Genomic DNA, 18,056 nt, shown 5'->3' on the forward strand with positions numbered 1-18,056 from the left:
GCCTCGAACTCGGCACCGCCATGAAGGAGGCCACTGCAGCCCTCAAAGCTGTCATGGCGGCAGAGAGGGCTGCCTTCGCAGCCGCCATGGCTGCAGAGAAGGAAGAGGCCTTGAGGCAACTGCGTGTAGTCTTCACTCAAGGCCTCAGTGCAGTAGTACCTGCGAACATTCCTGCGACCTCGCAGAAGGACGTTTGCGTGCCTGTCCCAGCGGCTGCCCCAGCAGCACCGCAGGTGAAAGGTGAAAAGAAGAAAACCGCCACCCCAGCGGCACTGGTGGCGATGTCGACCGCTGTGGGAGTGGCCCCCGCAAGGGACCGAGAAGACAAAAAGGCAGCCTTCATCGCACGAGCGCGAGTGAACGGCCTGCATTTCTCCATCGCTGAAGTGGTGCAGCTCTCTGAACAAACGGGGCTGCTCGGAGCTACACTGCAGAATGCCTGTGCCATGCAGTAGAGGAGAACACCGAACAGTGGCCTGCTGCCACCGTTATGCACCAGCCTGATGAAGCTGTACCAAGTCACTGACGACAAGTCGCAGCAGAGGGCGTAACAGCAACGCATGTGTTGCCACACTGAATTCCTTTGTTACAGGGAGGAAGCCACTGCAGCAAGCCAAGGAGGCTACACACGAGCCCAGCCACAGCACCCGGACTGACCCAGTTACCGAACACGCAGCACGTAGGTAACGATGTATGATACCTCACACTAACCTTACCTCACCTTGCATGCTCTGTCGCAGCTAGCAACCTGCTACTGCCCTTACTACCCGTCCTACTGTTGCAGAGGTTTTTTTCCCTTGGCACTTGCCTCTGCCCTTACAACCACTACCTTTCGATCATTTTCGAACACTTCTATCTCCTGATGGACCATGTCAATGAGTAATCGTACCCAGACGCATGGATAACATCACAGCCCGCATCCTATGACTCCTGATTCAAAAACTAACATGTTTATGAAGGTGATAGAAGAACTTTTAGTTTGGTCACCACATTGGTGTGGGCGTGGAGGGGCCCCATCCTTTATAATGAGTGACATAGACAAGTGCTATTCACATGGATTTGTCACATTGTTGCAGTGCTCTAATTGACATTCACTACCTTCTACATGGCTGGAATGTATCATAACCAGGACACTATGCCACCAGTCGGCATAATGCACTTATATTTAAGTTTCTAGAACAGTGGTCCCCAAATTCAAGAAGGTTTTGAGCTACCATAAAAAAATAAAGACAACACTACAAAAAGAATAGATTGCTACTGACCATATAGAGGAGATGTTGAGTTGCACATGGGCACGACAAAGGGACTACTAACATTTGAGCTTTTGGCCAAAAGGTCTTCTACTAAAGTAGAAAACACACAGATTCATGCAAGCACAACTCTCGCACACATGACCGCTGTCTCTGGCCACTGAGGCTGGACTGCGAGCAACTGCACCTGATGGGGGAAGAAATCTGTGGGTGGTGGGGGTAAGGAGGAGGCTGGGATGGGGAGGGGGGGGGGGATAGCAGGGTAGAGGTATGAGAGAGTGTAGTGCTGCTTGTGGGAGCATTTAGGGACGTTGGTGGAGACGGGGCTGTGCTGCAAATTGCACCTGTAGCCTCCCCAAAGCTCTTGCGACTACACCTAGCAGTCCTATCTGTGTCCCTTCATGCTCCCACAAGCAACACTCCACTCTCCTCCATCCCCAGCTCACTGTCCCTTCCCCTGCCCACCCCAGATCCCTCCTTATCCCCGCAACTCTCAGATAGCTTCTCCCATCAAGTGCAGTTAATTGTAGTCCGGTTTCAGTGGAAAAAGATGGTGGTCATGTGTGTGTGAGTTGTGCTTGCAGGAATGTGTGTGCATTTTCTACTTCAGAAGGCCTTTTGGCTGAAAGCTCAACTGTAGAGCAAACTTTTTGTTGTGCCTGCCTTTGACTAAACATCTCCTCTATATGGCAAGTAGCAATCTTTCCTTTTCAAAATATTAGAACAGATTTTTTTTAACAGACTTATTAACTTTAATGAGAAGGATGAGAATCTTTTTCTCTAGGAACAAGAAGGCCAAGTATTTTCAAAGCTTGAAACTGATTTTAAAGGGAGATCATTTTGAAAATCAATCAGTTTCAACTCCACTGCAGCATTGTTCTCTTAAAAATCAAAAGGCCCCATGACACAAGTAGAGAAATCTTCAGCATCAATCTCTATACAAGGCAATTTGACAAATTGTGCAATAGAGGAAATTCTTCTGAAATTTTGGAAGTTCTCAATTCTGAAAGAATTTCAGTGTATTGTTTGCTACCAGTTAAGAATATTTATAGGGTGTATATGTGCACATGCAAAAAAATTCCTGGATCTCCCGGTTAAAAACACACTTTTTCCCATGTGAAAATACACTTCTTCAAAGGTGAAAATACACTTTTTTTCATGATAAGCGACAGTGTACTTTCCCTTGGAGCAGTAAAAACATCAATCCTTTGAATGGTAAAGGTTTTATTCACCATCAAGAACTTCCCGGTACTTTAGAAAATAAAACTCAGATAAAAAAGAAATGTGTTTTGGAAAGATCTTTGATGTGCAGCAACATGTATGCTACCTATTTTCATATTACGATATGCTGCATATTTTCGTATTATGAAAGTATTAATTCGAGTTCCACCAAACACAACACGTTAATTTCCGAAGCATTGCAATGCTCTATCGTAAGCCAATCATAGCTCATGTCACGTGAACTCATCAGCCAATCATAGCAGACATTCATAGCATAGGCCACATGATGTAGTCAGCCAATGGCAACATCACTGTTAAGTAGAACGAACGCACAAATAGGAAAAGTTAATGTTTTAAATTATTGTACATAGTGTAGGTACAAGCACAGCTAAGCTTTCACATATAATACTACTCTTGAAGATTAATAAGCTACAAGAAAAGTTACACTTTCAAATATAAAATTGGTCTTTTTAGCGTGTGTTACACTTTAATATACATCACACAACTGTACCAGTAAAATTTTAAACAGTGACATTAATGTCTAGTCTTCTGGGCTCAAAATTATTCTAAGTGGCTGGCCCTGAAAGTTTTAAGTTTTAAATGAGAGTCAAACTAACTGTGATTTAAAAAATTCATTGCACATTCTCATACGTAACATCGTTCATCTTGCGTGAAAGAAAATTTCCTTTGCAAATAACGCTTTTTGAAAAATCATTCGTAACATGTTTGTGTGACCTCTTAAACATGGGTTTGTTTCAGCAGCTGCCAGAGAGCACCAGAAAACAAGTGTTACTGCACGTGGGCAGCTATGATGCATAGGACGTCTGTATGTTCATACACATATAGCATTAAGAGATCTTACATGTCGTCATAAAAGAAGTAGGACATCAGAGGATACACCAAGAGCGTAGGAATTTTGTAAGCAATGCTAAAATGCATAATCAGGCTTAAAGTACACATTCATAAGTCCAGATTCAAAATGAATTAGGCCCCAACCTGATATTAAGCTTTTCAGTAAGCTTTTCGGAATGCAAATTTTCTTGGAGTACCAGTATTGTATTGTCTCATGTTTGATTCTTTATTATGGCATAATGCTATAAGTGCCAGGAGATGAAAATGTGCACTTGAAATTCAGTGAACAATTGAAGCTAGCCAACATGTGGAATGAAATGCTTCGTTTCATATAAATAGACTGCATCTGCAGAAAAGATTAATAAAAGCCAGATTTATTTAGTAAGTTGACAAAAATAACTTCATTGTTATGCATGTTAATTAATGCTTGACTGCCAAAAACATGGAAATAAAATCAGAAAACTGAAACTAACAACAGCCTTCCATAATTATGTGCATGTATTATAATTCACTTGATAGGTTACACCACAGAAATCTGTGGTGTTTTTTTTTCGTTTGATGTGTGAACTGTAAATGGAGAGGAAATAGGACATCAGGAAACAGCAAAATCACTAAATGTAAACACGGGTCACTATCCCCCTCCCCACTAAAACCCAAACTGCTCTGTGCAGGTGCAAATCTGACAGCTTGGCTGAGTCAGAAAAATTTTTCTCTGTAGCATGACTGCTTCTTGCTACTGCTGCAGCCACATTTCAAATAGCCAGAAGTGGGAGAAGGCATGGCAACTGCTCAAAACGAACTTAATGTAAACAGTTGTGACATCACGCTCATCAGAAGCAGTTTGCTGTTATGAAGTATTCCACAGCCTTCATCCTAAAGCCTTTGACACATTTTCCTGTTTATACATTCTTGCCAGTCAAAACTACAAAAATTTAACTAAGGACTAAAACAATGAAAAATTCCTGGAATTCTAGAATACTCCCAGCTTTTTCCTGGTTTTCTCCTAGATAAAAAAATTGCTGGGTTTTTCCCGGGGTTCCCAGTTGCCCCGGTATGTATACACCCTGATTTAACTTTTTGGTGAAGTAGGCGAGGAAAGCACAATCTTACAGCCAAACCAGATCTTTCTGTTGATTGGAGGATTCACCACATTCTTTCAAAAATTCTACTAATGCAGGAAGCAGCTCTTTAACATGTTGTAAAACACTGCCTCTACAAGCCAACGAATTCCATATGAAGCAGTAGATCACCATATTGGCACACTAGTTCATCAGTAAGGGCTCTGAAAAAGCATCTCTGAACTGCAAGTGCTCTAACTTTTTTGACCATTTTTGTATTACATTGTTCATAATTAATAACTTTCCACACAGTTCTGGTGTATTAAACAATGGTAGGACAGAAATTTTGGAAAGCTGTTGTGTTTATGACCCAAGGCTATGAATCCCTTCTCTCTGCCTACATTCGCAGGAGCTCCATCAGTTGCTTAGTCCACCACTATTTTCACAGGAATATTTTTAAAGTTGATAATAGGTTAGGTTAGGTTAGGTTAGTGTTTAACGTCCCGTCAACAACGAGGTCATTAGAGACGGAGCGCAAGCTCGGGTTAGGGAAGGATTGGGAAGGAAATCGGCCGTGCCCTTTCAAAGGAACCATCCCGGCATTTGCCTGAAACGATTTAGGGAAATCACGGAAAACCTAAATCAGGATGGCTGGAGACGGGATTGAACCGTCGTCCTCCCGAATGCGAGTCCAGTGTGCTACCACTGCGCCACCTCGTTCGGTGATAATACCTTTAGTTGAAATTATCAGAAGCCATTCTTGCAGAAACAGCCAACTGAGCTTTATCAATTCATCAAGTTGTGGGGAAAATAGCTGCAGCAGTCAACATTACTTTTAAGTTGTGAAATAATGTTAGAATTCATAACCACAACCATCCTCATTACTGTGTTTGCAGAAAGCTGTACAGATTTAATAGCATACATTATCTCAATTTTATTTTTGAAAGTATCAAATAATGAAACTGCAGCTTCTAAAAATGCAGTTCTACAATGTAGTATTCTTGACTGACATTGGATGTGCAGTATAAACAGCCAGTTGTCATTAGTTAGCCAACCTGATGGTTACCACAATCTACCAAAAATGCCACATGAGCTACTTGTAGCTCACAATTGACAGTTTGGTGATCACTACCCAAGACGATTAAGTGAAATTCCTTTTTCGTCGATTACAAGTAAACGGGGATGTACTTTGATGAATGGTTCCAGGATGTGATACATGGGGCCCTAACCTACTCCACTTTACAGGTGGTTTCAAAAAGTCAATCCTATCTCTGGGGAGCTCTCCTTCTCACATCAAAAGTTAAATCCACTAAGCAATGACGATGGCTTCAACAGAGGAGGCTTTCACAAACTTCCTTGGAACCTCCTTATCGGCCCCAGTATATGGCCATATCACCTGTAACTGATGCCAGTCCACATCATAGGCACTGCCAATAGTGTGACCTGTGGAACCAAGCTCTGGTGAAAGGCTGGGCTTAAAATGGTTGCTTGGCACTCCAAGAAACAGTATTGTTCAATATGGCAGCCTCCGTAGCACTGGCAGTGGTCCCAGTGTATATATGGATATTGACATTGACTCTGTCTCTCTCTTTCTCCTTTCTTGCTCTGATTGTGTTCACCAGCATATCTAGGCTTCACATTTCACTCAGTTTTGATGGGCTCACAACTCAATGGACTGTATACTAACTAATGTTTTGGCTTCGACCTTTAATTCTAATGTTGTGTACTACACCCCACAGATGTCTGTTGTTGGTGAAATAAAAGTGTATGTCAGCAATGACACAAAAGTAAGCTTGGACACAAACCATTCATCTGTTTTCATCTTAAAATTACTGCTGCCAATTGCATCTTACAATTCCACTTACTCTTCCTGTGGAGCTACCAAATCAGTTTGAAATTTTGAGATCAGCTGGTCTTTCTCCAGTACTCTGTAGTTGTAATGGCATCATTGTATCATGAGAAATGACCAACACCTTTCTTTGTATGGAGTGCAGCACGGTATCACACATGCAAACAATGATGACATTACTTACACTGTATTTTGTTACTGATTGTTCGATGACAGTATGCACATTTGATGTTCTTTGTGTGAGGCAGTCAGATACAGGCAGGAGTTCATAAGAGATACTGATTATTCTCTGTAAGACCATATGCCAAAATGGATAATAAGTAATAATTGTATAGTGACAGTAGCATCATATAATTTCAAATATTGGTTATGACTATATATTGTTTAACAGAATTAATTACTGGAAAATAAGAAAACTATGAATTAAATGGTTTGTGAGGGAAATGTGATTGGACTAATAAAATTTTGAGAATTATTTAACTCACAATAGTGTTTACAGCTCCAGAAATGGAGGTTAGGTTAGCTTACAGCCACTATACAAGCTCAAAAGGCAGTGATACTGCTTTCCAATGTAAAATATCACGCAAGCACATAAACAATGTGTCAGTGCCCTTTATAAAGAACATAAGCAGGCTCTCACTAATAATAGTTGTTTGGGAATGTAGCAAACAGCCATGAATTACACAATGATTATGCATAAAATACAGTTTATGCTATTAATTGCAGTTCTGAGGCTACAATTTTCAATGCTGTTACTTTGGCAAATCTGTAGTACAGCTGGAGGGATAAGTGCAAGGATGTGAGACAGAGTACTTTTTGTGATGACAGAGAATCTACAGAAGCTAGCTAACATAGCAGTCACAAGTGTCAGGTAATTTTGTTGTTCTGAAGTCAAAATTTATCTACATAAGCTTAACACTTGGTGTGTAAGATGTGTGCTGGTTGCTAATGCAGCAGCTTGATAGCAGAATAATGTCAATATTTCATTCTCTAAAGGCCCGATGAATAATTTTATATTAATTTATTTTTACTTGAGACAAAGATTGCTGTATACTGAAATTACCCACCATACCATTCTTCTGCTGGCTGGTGAGACACCTTGTAGCCCTGGATGATTCCATTTCTTCCTTCCACAGGGGGAGTTTCCCAAGATACTTCCAAGCTCTGAGAGGTTAGTGCAGAACACTGCACATTTTCTGGTGGAAGGCTTGGTACTGTTAACAAAAATCGAATGTGCACATGATCATTACAAAACATTTACAGTTTTAGAAGACTGCATAACTATTGTAATAAGTGATTCAAATATTTTTATTTGAAATGTCAAGACATTCTAACAGAGTAGAACCTTCTTGGTATAAAGTGATTAGCTACAAACTTAAGAGCAAAGCATTGCCTGTAAGAAAGTTTCATGGCTTAAATGAAATAACAATGCCTACCATCCTCTAGGGTCTTCACTGTTATAGGATCTGAAGCTGGGCCAGCTCCTCGACTGTTGTAAGCTTGAACAATAATTGTATATGTGGTAAATTTCGAGAGTCCTTGAAGAGTAGCTTCACCACCATACTGAGTACCAACTTCCACAGTTTTAAGGCTATAGTTGTGACTTGTAGGAGATGGTGATGGAGATGATGGAATGAATGATGGTTGTTCTTGATAACCAACGTAGTAACCAAGAAGATTCCCATTCCAGTGTTCTCTCAGTGGTGGCTCCCATGTAACAAACAGCTCTGTAGAGCTTCTAGCTTCAGCACGAACATCTTGTGGAACTCCAGTTGGAACTGAAAATTGAATCAATGGATTAGCTCTTATTTTAAATAACACAATATTCACTAAAGACCTTTTCTTGCATTCAAATTTCACATTGAACATCTATTACTAAATTTCATGAAACAATTGGAAACTATGAACACCTTTGCTGAAATTCATCTCTATTTTTTGCTGTCCAACTTGATTTTGATGCAAACTGTCTCTGCAGATTTGTACATGTCAGACCCAACAAGAAACTGGACATTTTTTTCATATTATTAGTGCAATTTGTGCCTTCTTAAAAGGCACATTTTTATGCTGATACATTAAGAAAGCATCCTATAACATCATGACTGCATTCATATCATGTAACCACCATATAAACTTTGTGTATTTATAGATCTCTTGGTTCTGTATAAGTATTTTGCCATCCATAAAAAGATGATTATATCCAACATTTGATAGCAGAGGATGGGCATCCACTCAGCTGTAGTAGAATGTAATAAATCAGAGCTTCCTTTTTCAAAATTATTATTTCAAGCCTATTTACAGGGTTAAAAAATGTAGTCAAGTTAGAGAGCACAATTAGATCTACCCTAGGGTCTGCCCTGAGTCTCACTGGCCAGTATAAATGGCCACACACACACACACACACACACACACACACACATACACACACACACACACACACACACACACACACACACACACACACACAAAGAAAAAGAAAAAGAAAGGGATAGAGAGAAACAATTATGCTCTTGAAAAAGCATAAAGTATTTAGAAAACTGCAATGAACGATCCCCAGCAAGACAGATTTTGTTGAAAATCTATAATAATTGCAGCTTTCGTACAATACTGACAATGATGAGCATATTATGGACTATGAGCTAGGTAAAACATTGTATTAATGTTTCAAAAAAACATTTATTACCTTTCAAATGACTGGAAATTTTACACAAAGGCTTTGCAGCAACTGAAACAAGATTACTTACTCTGTAACACAACTGCATTCTTTGGAGACTAGTTTGACAGTGTGCTGTATATAACTGAATAGCCTCAACATATAGGGTCTGTACCCAACAATTGCAGATACAGGGAATCAATAGAAACAGGACTGGGGCTATGTTTATGCACTGCTCTGCAAAGGTTTGCATCTGCCTTGAGTTTCACTCAGCTCAAAAATGCAGCTGCACCAAATGAATGGCATATTTTTCCATGGCTGGTGTGATGACAAATAAAACTAAGTTAAGCAGCATTTGCTTAAAAACACAGCATTTTCATCATGTTCACCTATTGCCTAAGCCTGTTCTTTAACAGAACTATAGACCATCATTTCTTGAATTGCATGAGAATTCAAAACTCTCTACTCCAAATTCCAGGGGAGGGGAATAATGGTAGCAAGTGTCCCCACTTATTGCCCTCCACTCGCCTCTTGTGGGTAACCACGTAACAGATCCTCAAGGCCAAAGTGTAGCTCCAATTCTCCCAGTGCTATTACTTTTAAATATGTGGACCAAGTTAGACATAAGGAAGTATGACATCATTTACATATGATTGTTCTTTGCTGCATTGTTCACTATCTTGCAGAAAATGATGCTTTCTATAGAAACTGAATAAGAAAACAAAATGAAATAAACAAGCTTTAGTATGAAAAAAGTACTTTTAATGAGGAATACTGCTGGATAAGAATTTTTTAAAACCATTAGTCACTTAGGCAAAAAATAGTACATAATAAATATAGTTCTTCTCATAAAAATGTTCAAGAAAACAATCACAGTTTTCATCAAACATTGAAGATGATATGATTTTTACCTTCCTCTTGTGTTGTCACCTGGATGACTTCACTAGGATCACTCATGCCAAGTCTATTCTCAGCCATTATTCGAAAATGATAAGAGCTTGCTGGGTTAAGATTTTGTACTGTAGCTGAGGTTTGTGTTCCAGGCACGGTAATTTTTAATGGCTGTGTCTGCCAGGTTTCTGGTAAAAAAGTCATCTTGTTATTAATCTAAAATGAGGACAAGTACTAAATAATAAGTATAAAGATGTCTTAGATAGTTACCTGATACCAGTTTGTACTGAATTGTGTAGCTTGTTATTGGGCTATTTCCAGCATAAGGTTGTGTCCACGAAAGCTGTAGAGATCGACTTTGTTGATCATTGACACGAATATTTTTTGGCATTTCAGGAATCTCTGAAACAAAAATTTTAAATATTTCACTAAGTTATTAATTTATTGGAAATATTGGTACAAGACAGGGAGTATCACAGTTAACAGTAAAAACTGATACTGGTTAAAGTACACGGTAATGGAGACATAAACATTCTGATAAACACAGGTCTGCAAACAAGCCACTTGCGTGATAATAGTGAATGTGTAGGTAAGATCAGTCACTGACTTCAATAATAAGTATTCTCCTAGTCAGTGCAAAAGCATGTCATCTTATATAAGAAGCAAAATGTGAAGATGGGGAACATCCTCAAGCAATCCTGGAAGATCCAGATCACACTGCAGAAACTGAAGGATACATCATTGTGTGGTCCAATGAGACAATCACCTAGTAACTGTAAACACACATTCAACGACAAATGTTGCTGATGTGGTAACTCATGAGAAGCTTGTGTATTCACATCGAACTTGAGGCCAATCAGATGGTGACTCAATCAAAATGCTTACATTTCAAATACACCATACTAACTAGGACAATATTTCATACTGAACTCAATGATGGCTCATAACCATCTCGCAAATGGCTCATTTGCAGAACCATATGCACTACAGTAATTTTTCATCTATTATCAGACACTTTCTACCATGTCAGATCTGTCAGAAAAGCTACCCAAAAAATCAGTCATAGGTGAGAGGAAGGGCATGATGACAGAAAAATCGACAATGAAATTACCAAAAAGAGATGGAAATTGAAAACCAAAGAGGTTACAAGTGACAGAGAAGCCTGCTATTGACAAGTCAGAGAAAAATCAGAGGCACCTCTCGTCCACTTCAGCTGGTGTTGATGTCTGTTTATTTGAAGGAGTATAGTATACATGTTTTCTCTATTATCATTCACCTTTATCATTTCTATGACAGTATTTACATCATCTCCGTTTTTTCTCTGGATTGTCAATAATGCCCTCTCTGTTATTTACAATCTCCCTGCTTTTCTATTCTCATCTCTTTTCTGGTATTTCATCATGACTTTTCTGTCATCTTGCACTGCTGCTCGCCTTTAAGCCAATAGGTTGAATAGCTTCCCCGTCAGATCCTCAAATAGTTTTGTTTCTTGCAATGTTCTTCTTTCTTTTGTCATCTGAAAGATTTTCTTATTCTAGAAGATAATTTTCCTGTCAGATTTTTTTCATGTGCACGAGTCTGCTGCAAAGTCGAAAGCACAAGTTTTTTTGCCTTTATTTGTTTGTAATTTCACCACAGTTACGACCTGTTTATAGATATAGATATAAACATATGTGAATTTGTTACCTTGAACAATGAGCTGTATTGCCATTTCATCTTGCCCATATGAATTACTTGCATAACATGAGAAGACTCCAGTGTCATGGCGATATGTGCGAGAGATTCCTAACTCAGAGACCATGCCATCATCCAGTTTCTGTTCTCTTATTGTATACCTGGAAAAAATTATCTGAAACTAATTGCCACATTCTGTTCTTAATAGCTACATTATGCTACCTTTTTGTTGACTATCCACATTTTTGGTTATTAAGTCATATGAATAAGCTCACTAAATCAAAATGAAAGTATTTCTTCTAGCAGGGGCAGTCAGATAAAATGAGACATACTATATAATGAGGATGGCGTGGACTGATCTGTGTGTACAGAAGTGCCCTCTATTGGGAATGAGGAAGGAATAGCATGAGTGTCCACAACTGTGCAACTTGTCTCCTAAGACTAGGTCAACATGAGGTCAGCGAGTCGTGTCTGCATCTGACTTAACTATGGAGGTCAAGAAAGAGGAACAGTTGCATGTAGTGCAATTTTTGACTGCAGAAGGAGTGTCAGGAACTGAAATTCTTGCCAAATGTCTGCCTTGTATGGGAAACACAGTATGTCATGTGCATATGTGTTTGTGTGGAATTAACAATGCTGAGAATGTTGGGTGTCACTGAAAGTCAGTAGTCAGTCAGGACAGGCTCAACATGTCATTACCCATTCTGTCATTGCTGCAATGGAAGCTGCTGTCATCAGAAATGACAGACAGTGAATGGTGTACGTTAGGTTCATGTCGGGCATCAGGCATAGTACCGCTCACACCATATTCTGAAGTTCTGGAAAATCTGTGGATGATGATGATGATGATGACGTTTGGTTTGTCGGGTGCTCAACTCTGCGGTCATCAGAGCCCCTACAGAGTCCCAATTTTTACACAGTCCAATTTTTATCACAATCACACAACTGTCATGAGAGATGATGATGATGAAATGATGAGGACAACACAAACACCCAGTCCCATTGTTGCTTGAGATGAAACATGGCATCATCATTTTGAGCCTAACAATGGAAGCACACGGATACACTCCTATCGAAATATCCAAAGCCTTACGTGACAGCTCTGAGAGAGTCATGACGATATTTTTTTATTTTATTTTTTTTATTACAAGAACTCATTGCTCATTGACTTTCTGGCACATGGCACCACAATCAGTGCACAGTAGTAGTGGACAATTTGCAAAAACTGAAGCATGACATCTAGTCCAGACACCCAGGAATATTTATGGGTGGCATCATTCTGTTGTAGGGTAATGCCCACCCTCATGTTTCCAAGGTTGTTTCAATTATGCTGCAGAAGTTTTGCTGGGAACCCCATAGCGCATCCTTCAAACAGTCCTGATCCCTCCTCACATGATTTCCATATTTTTGGAGCCCTGAAAAAAGACATTCATGGCCATCGATTTGCTTCAGATGAAGAGGTGCATGCCTGGGTAAAATCATGATTCCATAGGCAACCACAAACATTTTTTCCATGAAGGCATTGACCATCTTGTCTCACAATAGGATAAATGTATTAAAAGGTATGGTAAATACTTTTGAAATAATAAAGAGTTTGCTTACTTTTTTTCCATCTGTTTTCATTTGACTTCCCCCATATATTTTATTATGTTATGAATGAAAACAGTTTATAGGAACAATTATAACTCTAGTTATGTAAAGTAGATAGCCCTACAACTATCAGAAGAATTCATAAGGATCTTTTCATGTAGACTTTTCCTCCTTATCTAGAGTTCATAAAGTAGTTACATGCTCTGGTGCAAAGGTATTCAACATGCTCCCAACTAATACACAGCATGACATTTGAATCCCAACCAGTTCAAAAGAAAATTAAAATCACACCTCATTAGCCATTCTTTATACAAATTATCTGAATATTTCTATTCAAGGATTGAAAAGTTTGTTAGCTACAAGGCAAGTAGCCGTGTTCATTCTAAAGCTACATAACAGGCAGTAATGAATTGTAAACAGGATTCTATAGCTGTAGGTAACTTTTCTTTGAATACTATCAGTGCACTCAACTGGATACCAATCCTTAGGATATAAGAGACAATTTCTGGATGGAGAATTTAATGTAAAGAATGCATTATTTAAATAGTGGAGCTAAGACTATTCAAGTAGATAACACACAACAGAAGATAAACAGCAGCTATTCGATATAAATGAGGGGGCTGCAGCTCCTTGAAAATTAACAGCCACCTCCCTAATTTACTTGATTAAATTTAGCTGGATTCAACGTGAGTAGGTTAAGCAGTATAGTGGCTGATTTGCTAAAATAGCATACAAATTATGTTTATCTTATTTGCTTGTCTTTTGTTAATGTATAACTTGACTCACTGCACGTTCCTAAAAGTTCTCTTTCCTGATAGGATCTACGGAACATGATGAGTGAGTGTGTGAATGAACTATCTCAACTGGATACCAATCCTTACAATATAAGAGACAATTTCTGGATGGAGAATTTAATGTAAAGAATCCATAATTTAAATAGTGGAGGTAAGACTATTCAAGAAGATAACACACAAATGCAGATACGTAGTGAATTGGTTGGGTCAAGGAATAATTTATAATCACAACAAAGTTCCTGCTCAATGATAAATAACATATCAATAAAGGACACCCAGCTAGTTCCTGAAAAAGATACATTCTTTTGGTGTATTTGATCTCACTGGAGTTGCATTAGTTCACGCTTCTTATCATCTGGTCATCACTAACTGAAAAGCTGCGTAATCATTTTTAGTATTCATATCAGTCAATAATAAGTTATTGTAAAAAAATCTGTTCTTGCAATAAATTCTCATAAAATGATGAATTATTGTGAGTAATAAAAAACAAAATAGGTCACAATAATGAGACAGAGAATAAGACAACCAAACATCCTTAGCAGCTATACATTACAAGAGAATGTACATTTATTATCTACATCTGTCTTCAGCCATACTGTCCAAACTACTGTGAAATGCATGACAAAGGATATTCCCCATGGTACCAGTTGTCAGGATGTTTTCCTTTTCCATTCATATATCTAGCATGGATATAATTATTACTTAAACATCTATATGTATGTGCTATAATTAGTCTAAATTTGTCTTTGTGATCCTTATGGGATCAATAATTAGGGATTGTAGTACACTCCTAGATTCATCATTTGCTGTTGGTTCTTGGAACTTTGTAGGTACGCTTTCATGGGATAGTTTGCACCTATCTTTAAGTGTTTGCCAGTTTTGTTTTTTTGGAAACTTCATGACAGTCACATTTGAGAATTATTCTATGATGAGTCACACAAGTGTTTTCTAAGTAATTTCTTTTATGGATGGATTGCATTTCACTACACTCCTGGAAATGGAAAGAAGAACACATTGACACCGGTGCATCAGACCCACCATACTTGCTCCGGACACTGCGAGAGGGCTGTACAAGCAATGATCACACGCACGGCACAGCAGACACATCAGGAACCACGGTGTTGGCCGTCGAATGGCGCTAGCTGCGCAGCATTTGTGCACCGCCGCCGTCAGTGTCAGCCAGTTTGCCGTGGCATACGGAACTCCATCGCAGTCTTTAACACTGGTAGCATGCCGCGACAGCGTGGACGTGAACCGTATGTGCAGTTGACGGACTTTGAGCGAGGGCGTATAGTGGGCATGCGGGAGGCCGGGTGGACGTACCGCCGAATTGCTCAACACGTGGGGCGTGAGGTCTCCACAGTACATCGATGTTGTCGCCAGTGGTCGGCGGAAGGTGCACGTGCCCGTCGACCTGGGACCGGACCGCAGCGACACACGGATGCCCGCCAAGACCGTAGGGTCCTACGCAGTGCCGTAGGGGACCGCACCGCCACTTCCCAGCAAATTAGAGACTCTGTTGCTCCTGGGGTATCGGCGAGGACCATTCGCAACCGTCTTCATGAAGCTGGGATACGGTCCCGCACACCGTTAGGCCGTCTTCCGCTCACGCCCCAACATCGTGCAGCCCGCCTCCAGTGGTGTCGCAACAGGCGTGAATGGAGGGACGAATGGAGATGTGTCGTCTTCAGCGATGAGAGTCGCTTCTGCCTTGGTGCCAATGATGGTCGTATGCGTGTTTGGCGCCGTGCAGGTGAGCGCCACAATCAGGTCTGCATACGACCGAGGCACACAGGGCCAACACCCGGCATCATGGTGTGGGGAGCGATCTCCTACACTGGCCGTACACCACTGGTGATCGTCGAGGGGACACTGAATAGTGCACGGTACATCCAAACCGTCATCGAACCCATCGTTCTACCATTCCTAGACCGGCAAGGGAACTTGCTGTTCCAACAGGACAATGCACGTCCGCATGTATCCCGTGCCACCCAACGTGCTCTAGAAGGTGTAAGTCAACTACCCTGGCCAGCAAGATCTCCGGATCTGTCCCCCATTGAGCATGTTTGGGACTGGATGAAGCGTCGTCTCACGCGGTCTGCACGTCCAGCACGAACGCTGGTCCAACTGAGGCGCCAGGTGGAAATGGCATGGCAAGCAGTTCCACAGGACTACATCCAGCATCTCTACGATCGTCTCCATGGGAGAATAGCAGCCTGCATTGCTGCGAAAGGTGGATATACACTGTACTAGTGCCGACATTGTGCATGCTCTGTTGCCTGTGTCTATGTGCCTGTGGTTCTGTCAGTGTGATCATGTGATGTATCTGACCCCAGGAATGTGTCAATAAAGTTTCCCCTTCCTGGGACAATGAATTCACGGTGTTCTTATTTCAATTTCCAGGAGTGTATAATTCTACCAGAAATATGAAGTCTGCCATCGGCTTTACCTCCAACCAAGCCTATGTGATCATTCAGTTTCCTATCCCTATTACAGAAGTGTAGTGCCTCAGAAAAGTGCATTGCTGACGGGTTTGCTAATGGCAGATAATGTTGTGTTATGATGCCTGAAGAAATGGTGTAAAAATGGCAGAGAAGGAAATGGCTCATCATCTGCTTAGCACCACACACACGAGACACATTATGGTTATCACAGAGTCCCCATTTTAACATGGCAGTATTACTTTGGCCAATTCCCATGTGAAGAAGATTAACTGATCTACATGATGGCCATGGCAGGCTGTTTCCTGGGGTAGTTTCTTTCTTGGTGGGCTCCAATCGCATGTAGCTCTGTCCTGCCAGTGTTGATGTATTTTTCCTGCCTTTAACTTCACTAAAGGCGCAGTACTTGAGATAAATCTTTCCTGCGATGAAGACAATGAGTAACAGCTTCACGCCCCTGAAGCCGGTGTCTATCATCGGTGCTCACTTTGCTCCTTTCAAATTTGTGCTGTCAAATTGGACTATCATTCTGATGTTGGCTGTTGCTATTCTGGCCAGAACTGAGATTTTTCTCAAATAGAGTTGGTGTCAAGTATCCTGTCACCGAGTTTCGTGAAGAGCAATGTTTCGAGTGGCAGGACTGGTACCACAAGGGGGAAGCATATTCTTCTGCTAAGCAGCACAAGGCCAGATACGACTTCCAAAGCAAATGTTGCTTGCTACCCAACTTGTGCCTTTGAGTGTTTTTAAGATACTGTTTCATGCTGTGACCTTTATTCTGAAGCTGTCAGATTGCTCCTTGAATGCAGACTCCGATCAAGAACAACCCCGAGTCATTTATGGGTAGAGCTGTTGACTGAGAGGAGTTCACAACCACAAGACTTTTAACTTTTAATTGGAATGTTTGTCGTGAAGGTGAAAAGTGCTGACTACTGTTTTACTAGGATTTGGCTTCATGCTGTTATCTTCATAACACTCTCCCAGATAGCCAAGAGCAGACAAAAGTTGCCTTTTGGCACCTTCAAATATGTTACACTGGGTACAGAAGGACACATTGCTGGAATAAATAAATGAGGTGCATGCCTTGTTACATGGTTAATCATTGGTGTACAATTTAAATAATGCGGGAGAACAAATGCTTTCTTGGGGAGCCAGGTATTCATATGAGTTGACTGATTTCTATTGTGACTAACTGATGTCATAGTCATAGGATACCACATTTTTTTTTTCATTTTGCGAAGTGCACAATTTAGAATTTCTGTACATTTAAAACCAGTTGTCCATCTCTGCACCACTTCAAAATATGACTGATTATTTGTGACCGTATTGTAGACAGTGCTTCATTATACATGACCTGCATCATTTGCAAGAAGTCTGAGGTTACTATTAATTTTTTCTACAAGGCCATTAATATACAGCATGAATGGCAAGGGCCCCAGGTCATTCCTCTGTGGTACACATGAAGGTAATTCTATCTCTGTTCATGATTCTCCATCCAAGATAACATGCTGTTTCCTCCCTATCAAGAAATCTTCAATCCAGTCACAATTTTTGCTTGATAAGCCGTATGATCATAATTTCAATAATAAGTTTATGTTATTACTGAATCAATGCTTTTTGGAAGTCAAGAAATACTGCATCTACCTCACTGTCTTGAATCATGGTCTCAGAATATCATGTGAGAAAAGTGGGAATTGGGTTTTGCATGATTGATACTTTCAGAGGAGGTCATCTGTTTGAGATACCTCATTACATTTGAGCACAGAATATGTTCTAAGTTTCTACA

General features: G+C 40.4%; 1 protein-coding gene across 1 annotated transcript in view; it reads right to left on the minus strand.

The window, feature by feature from the left end:
* LOC126484659 (Down syndrome cell adhesion molecule-like protein Dscam2) overlaps positions 1-18,056 on the minus strand; it is a 339,526-nt gene that overhangs the window by 137,981 nt on the left and 183,489 nt on the right. Inside the window, exons 16-20 of the mRNA XM_050108250.1 lie at positions 11,458-11,606; positions 10,042-10,173; positions 9,792-9,959; positions 7,667-8,008; positions 7,298-7,444 (exon numbers count right to left, since the gene is read on the minus strand). Coding sequence (XP_049964207.1) covers positions 7,298-7,444; positions 7,667-8,008; positions 9,792-9,959; positions 10,042-10,173; positions 11,458-11,606 — 938 coding nt within the window. The remainder of the gene's footprint in view (positions 1-7,297; positions 7,445-7,666; positions 8,009-9,791; positions 9,960-10,041; positions 10,174-11,457; positions 11,607-18,056) is intronic.

Source organism: Schistocerca serialis, chromosome 6, assembly GCF_023864345.2.
Source record: "Schistocerca serialis cubense isolate TAMUIC-IGC-003099 chromosome 6, iqSchSeri2.2, whole genome shotgun sequence".
Taxonomy (NCBI): Eukaryota; Metazoa; Arthropoda; class Insecta; order Orthoptera; family Acrididae; genus Schistocerca; species Schistocerca serialis.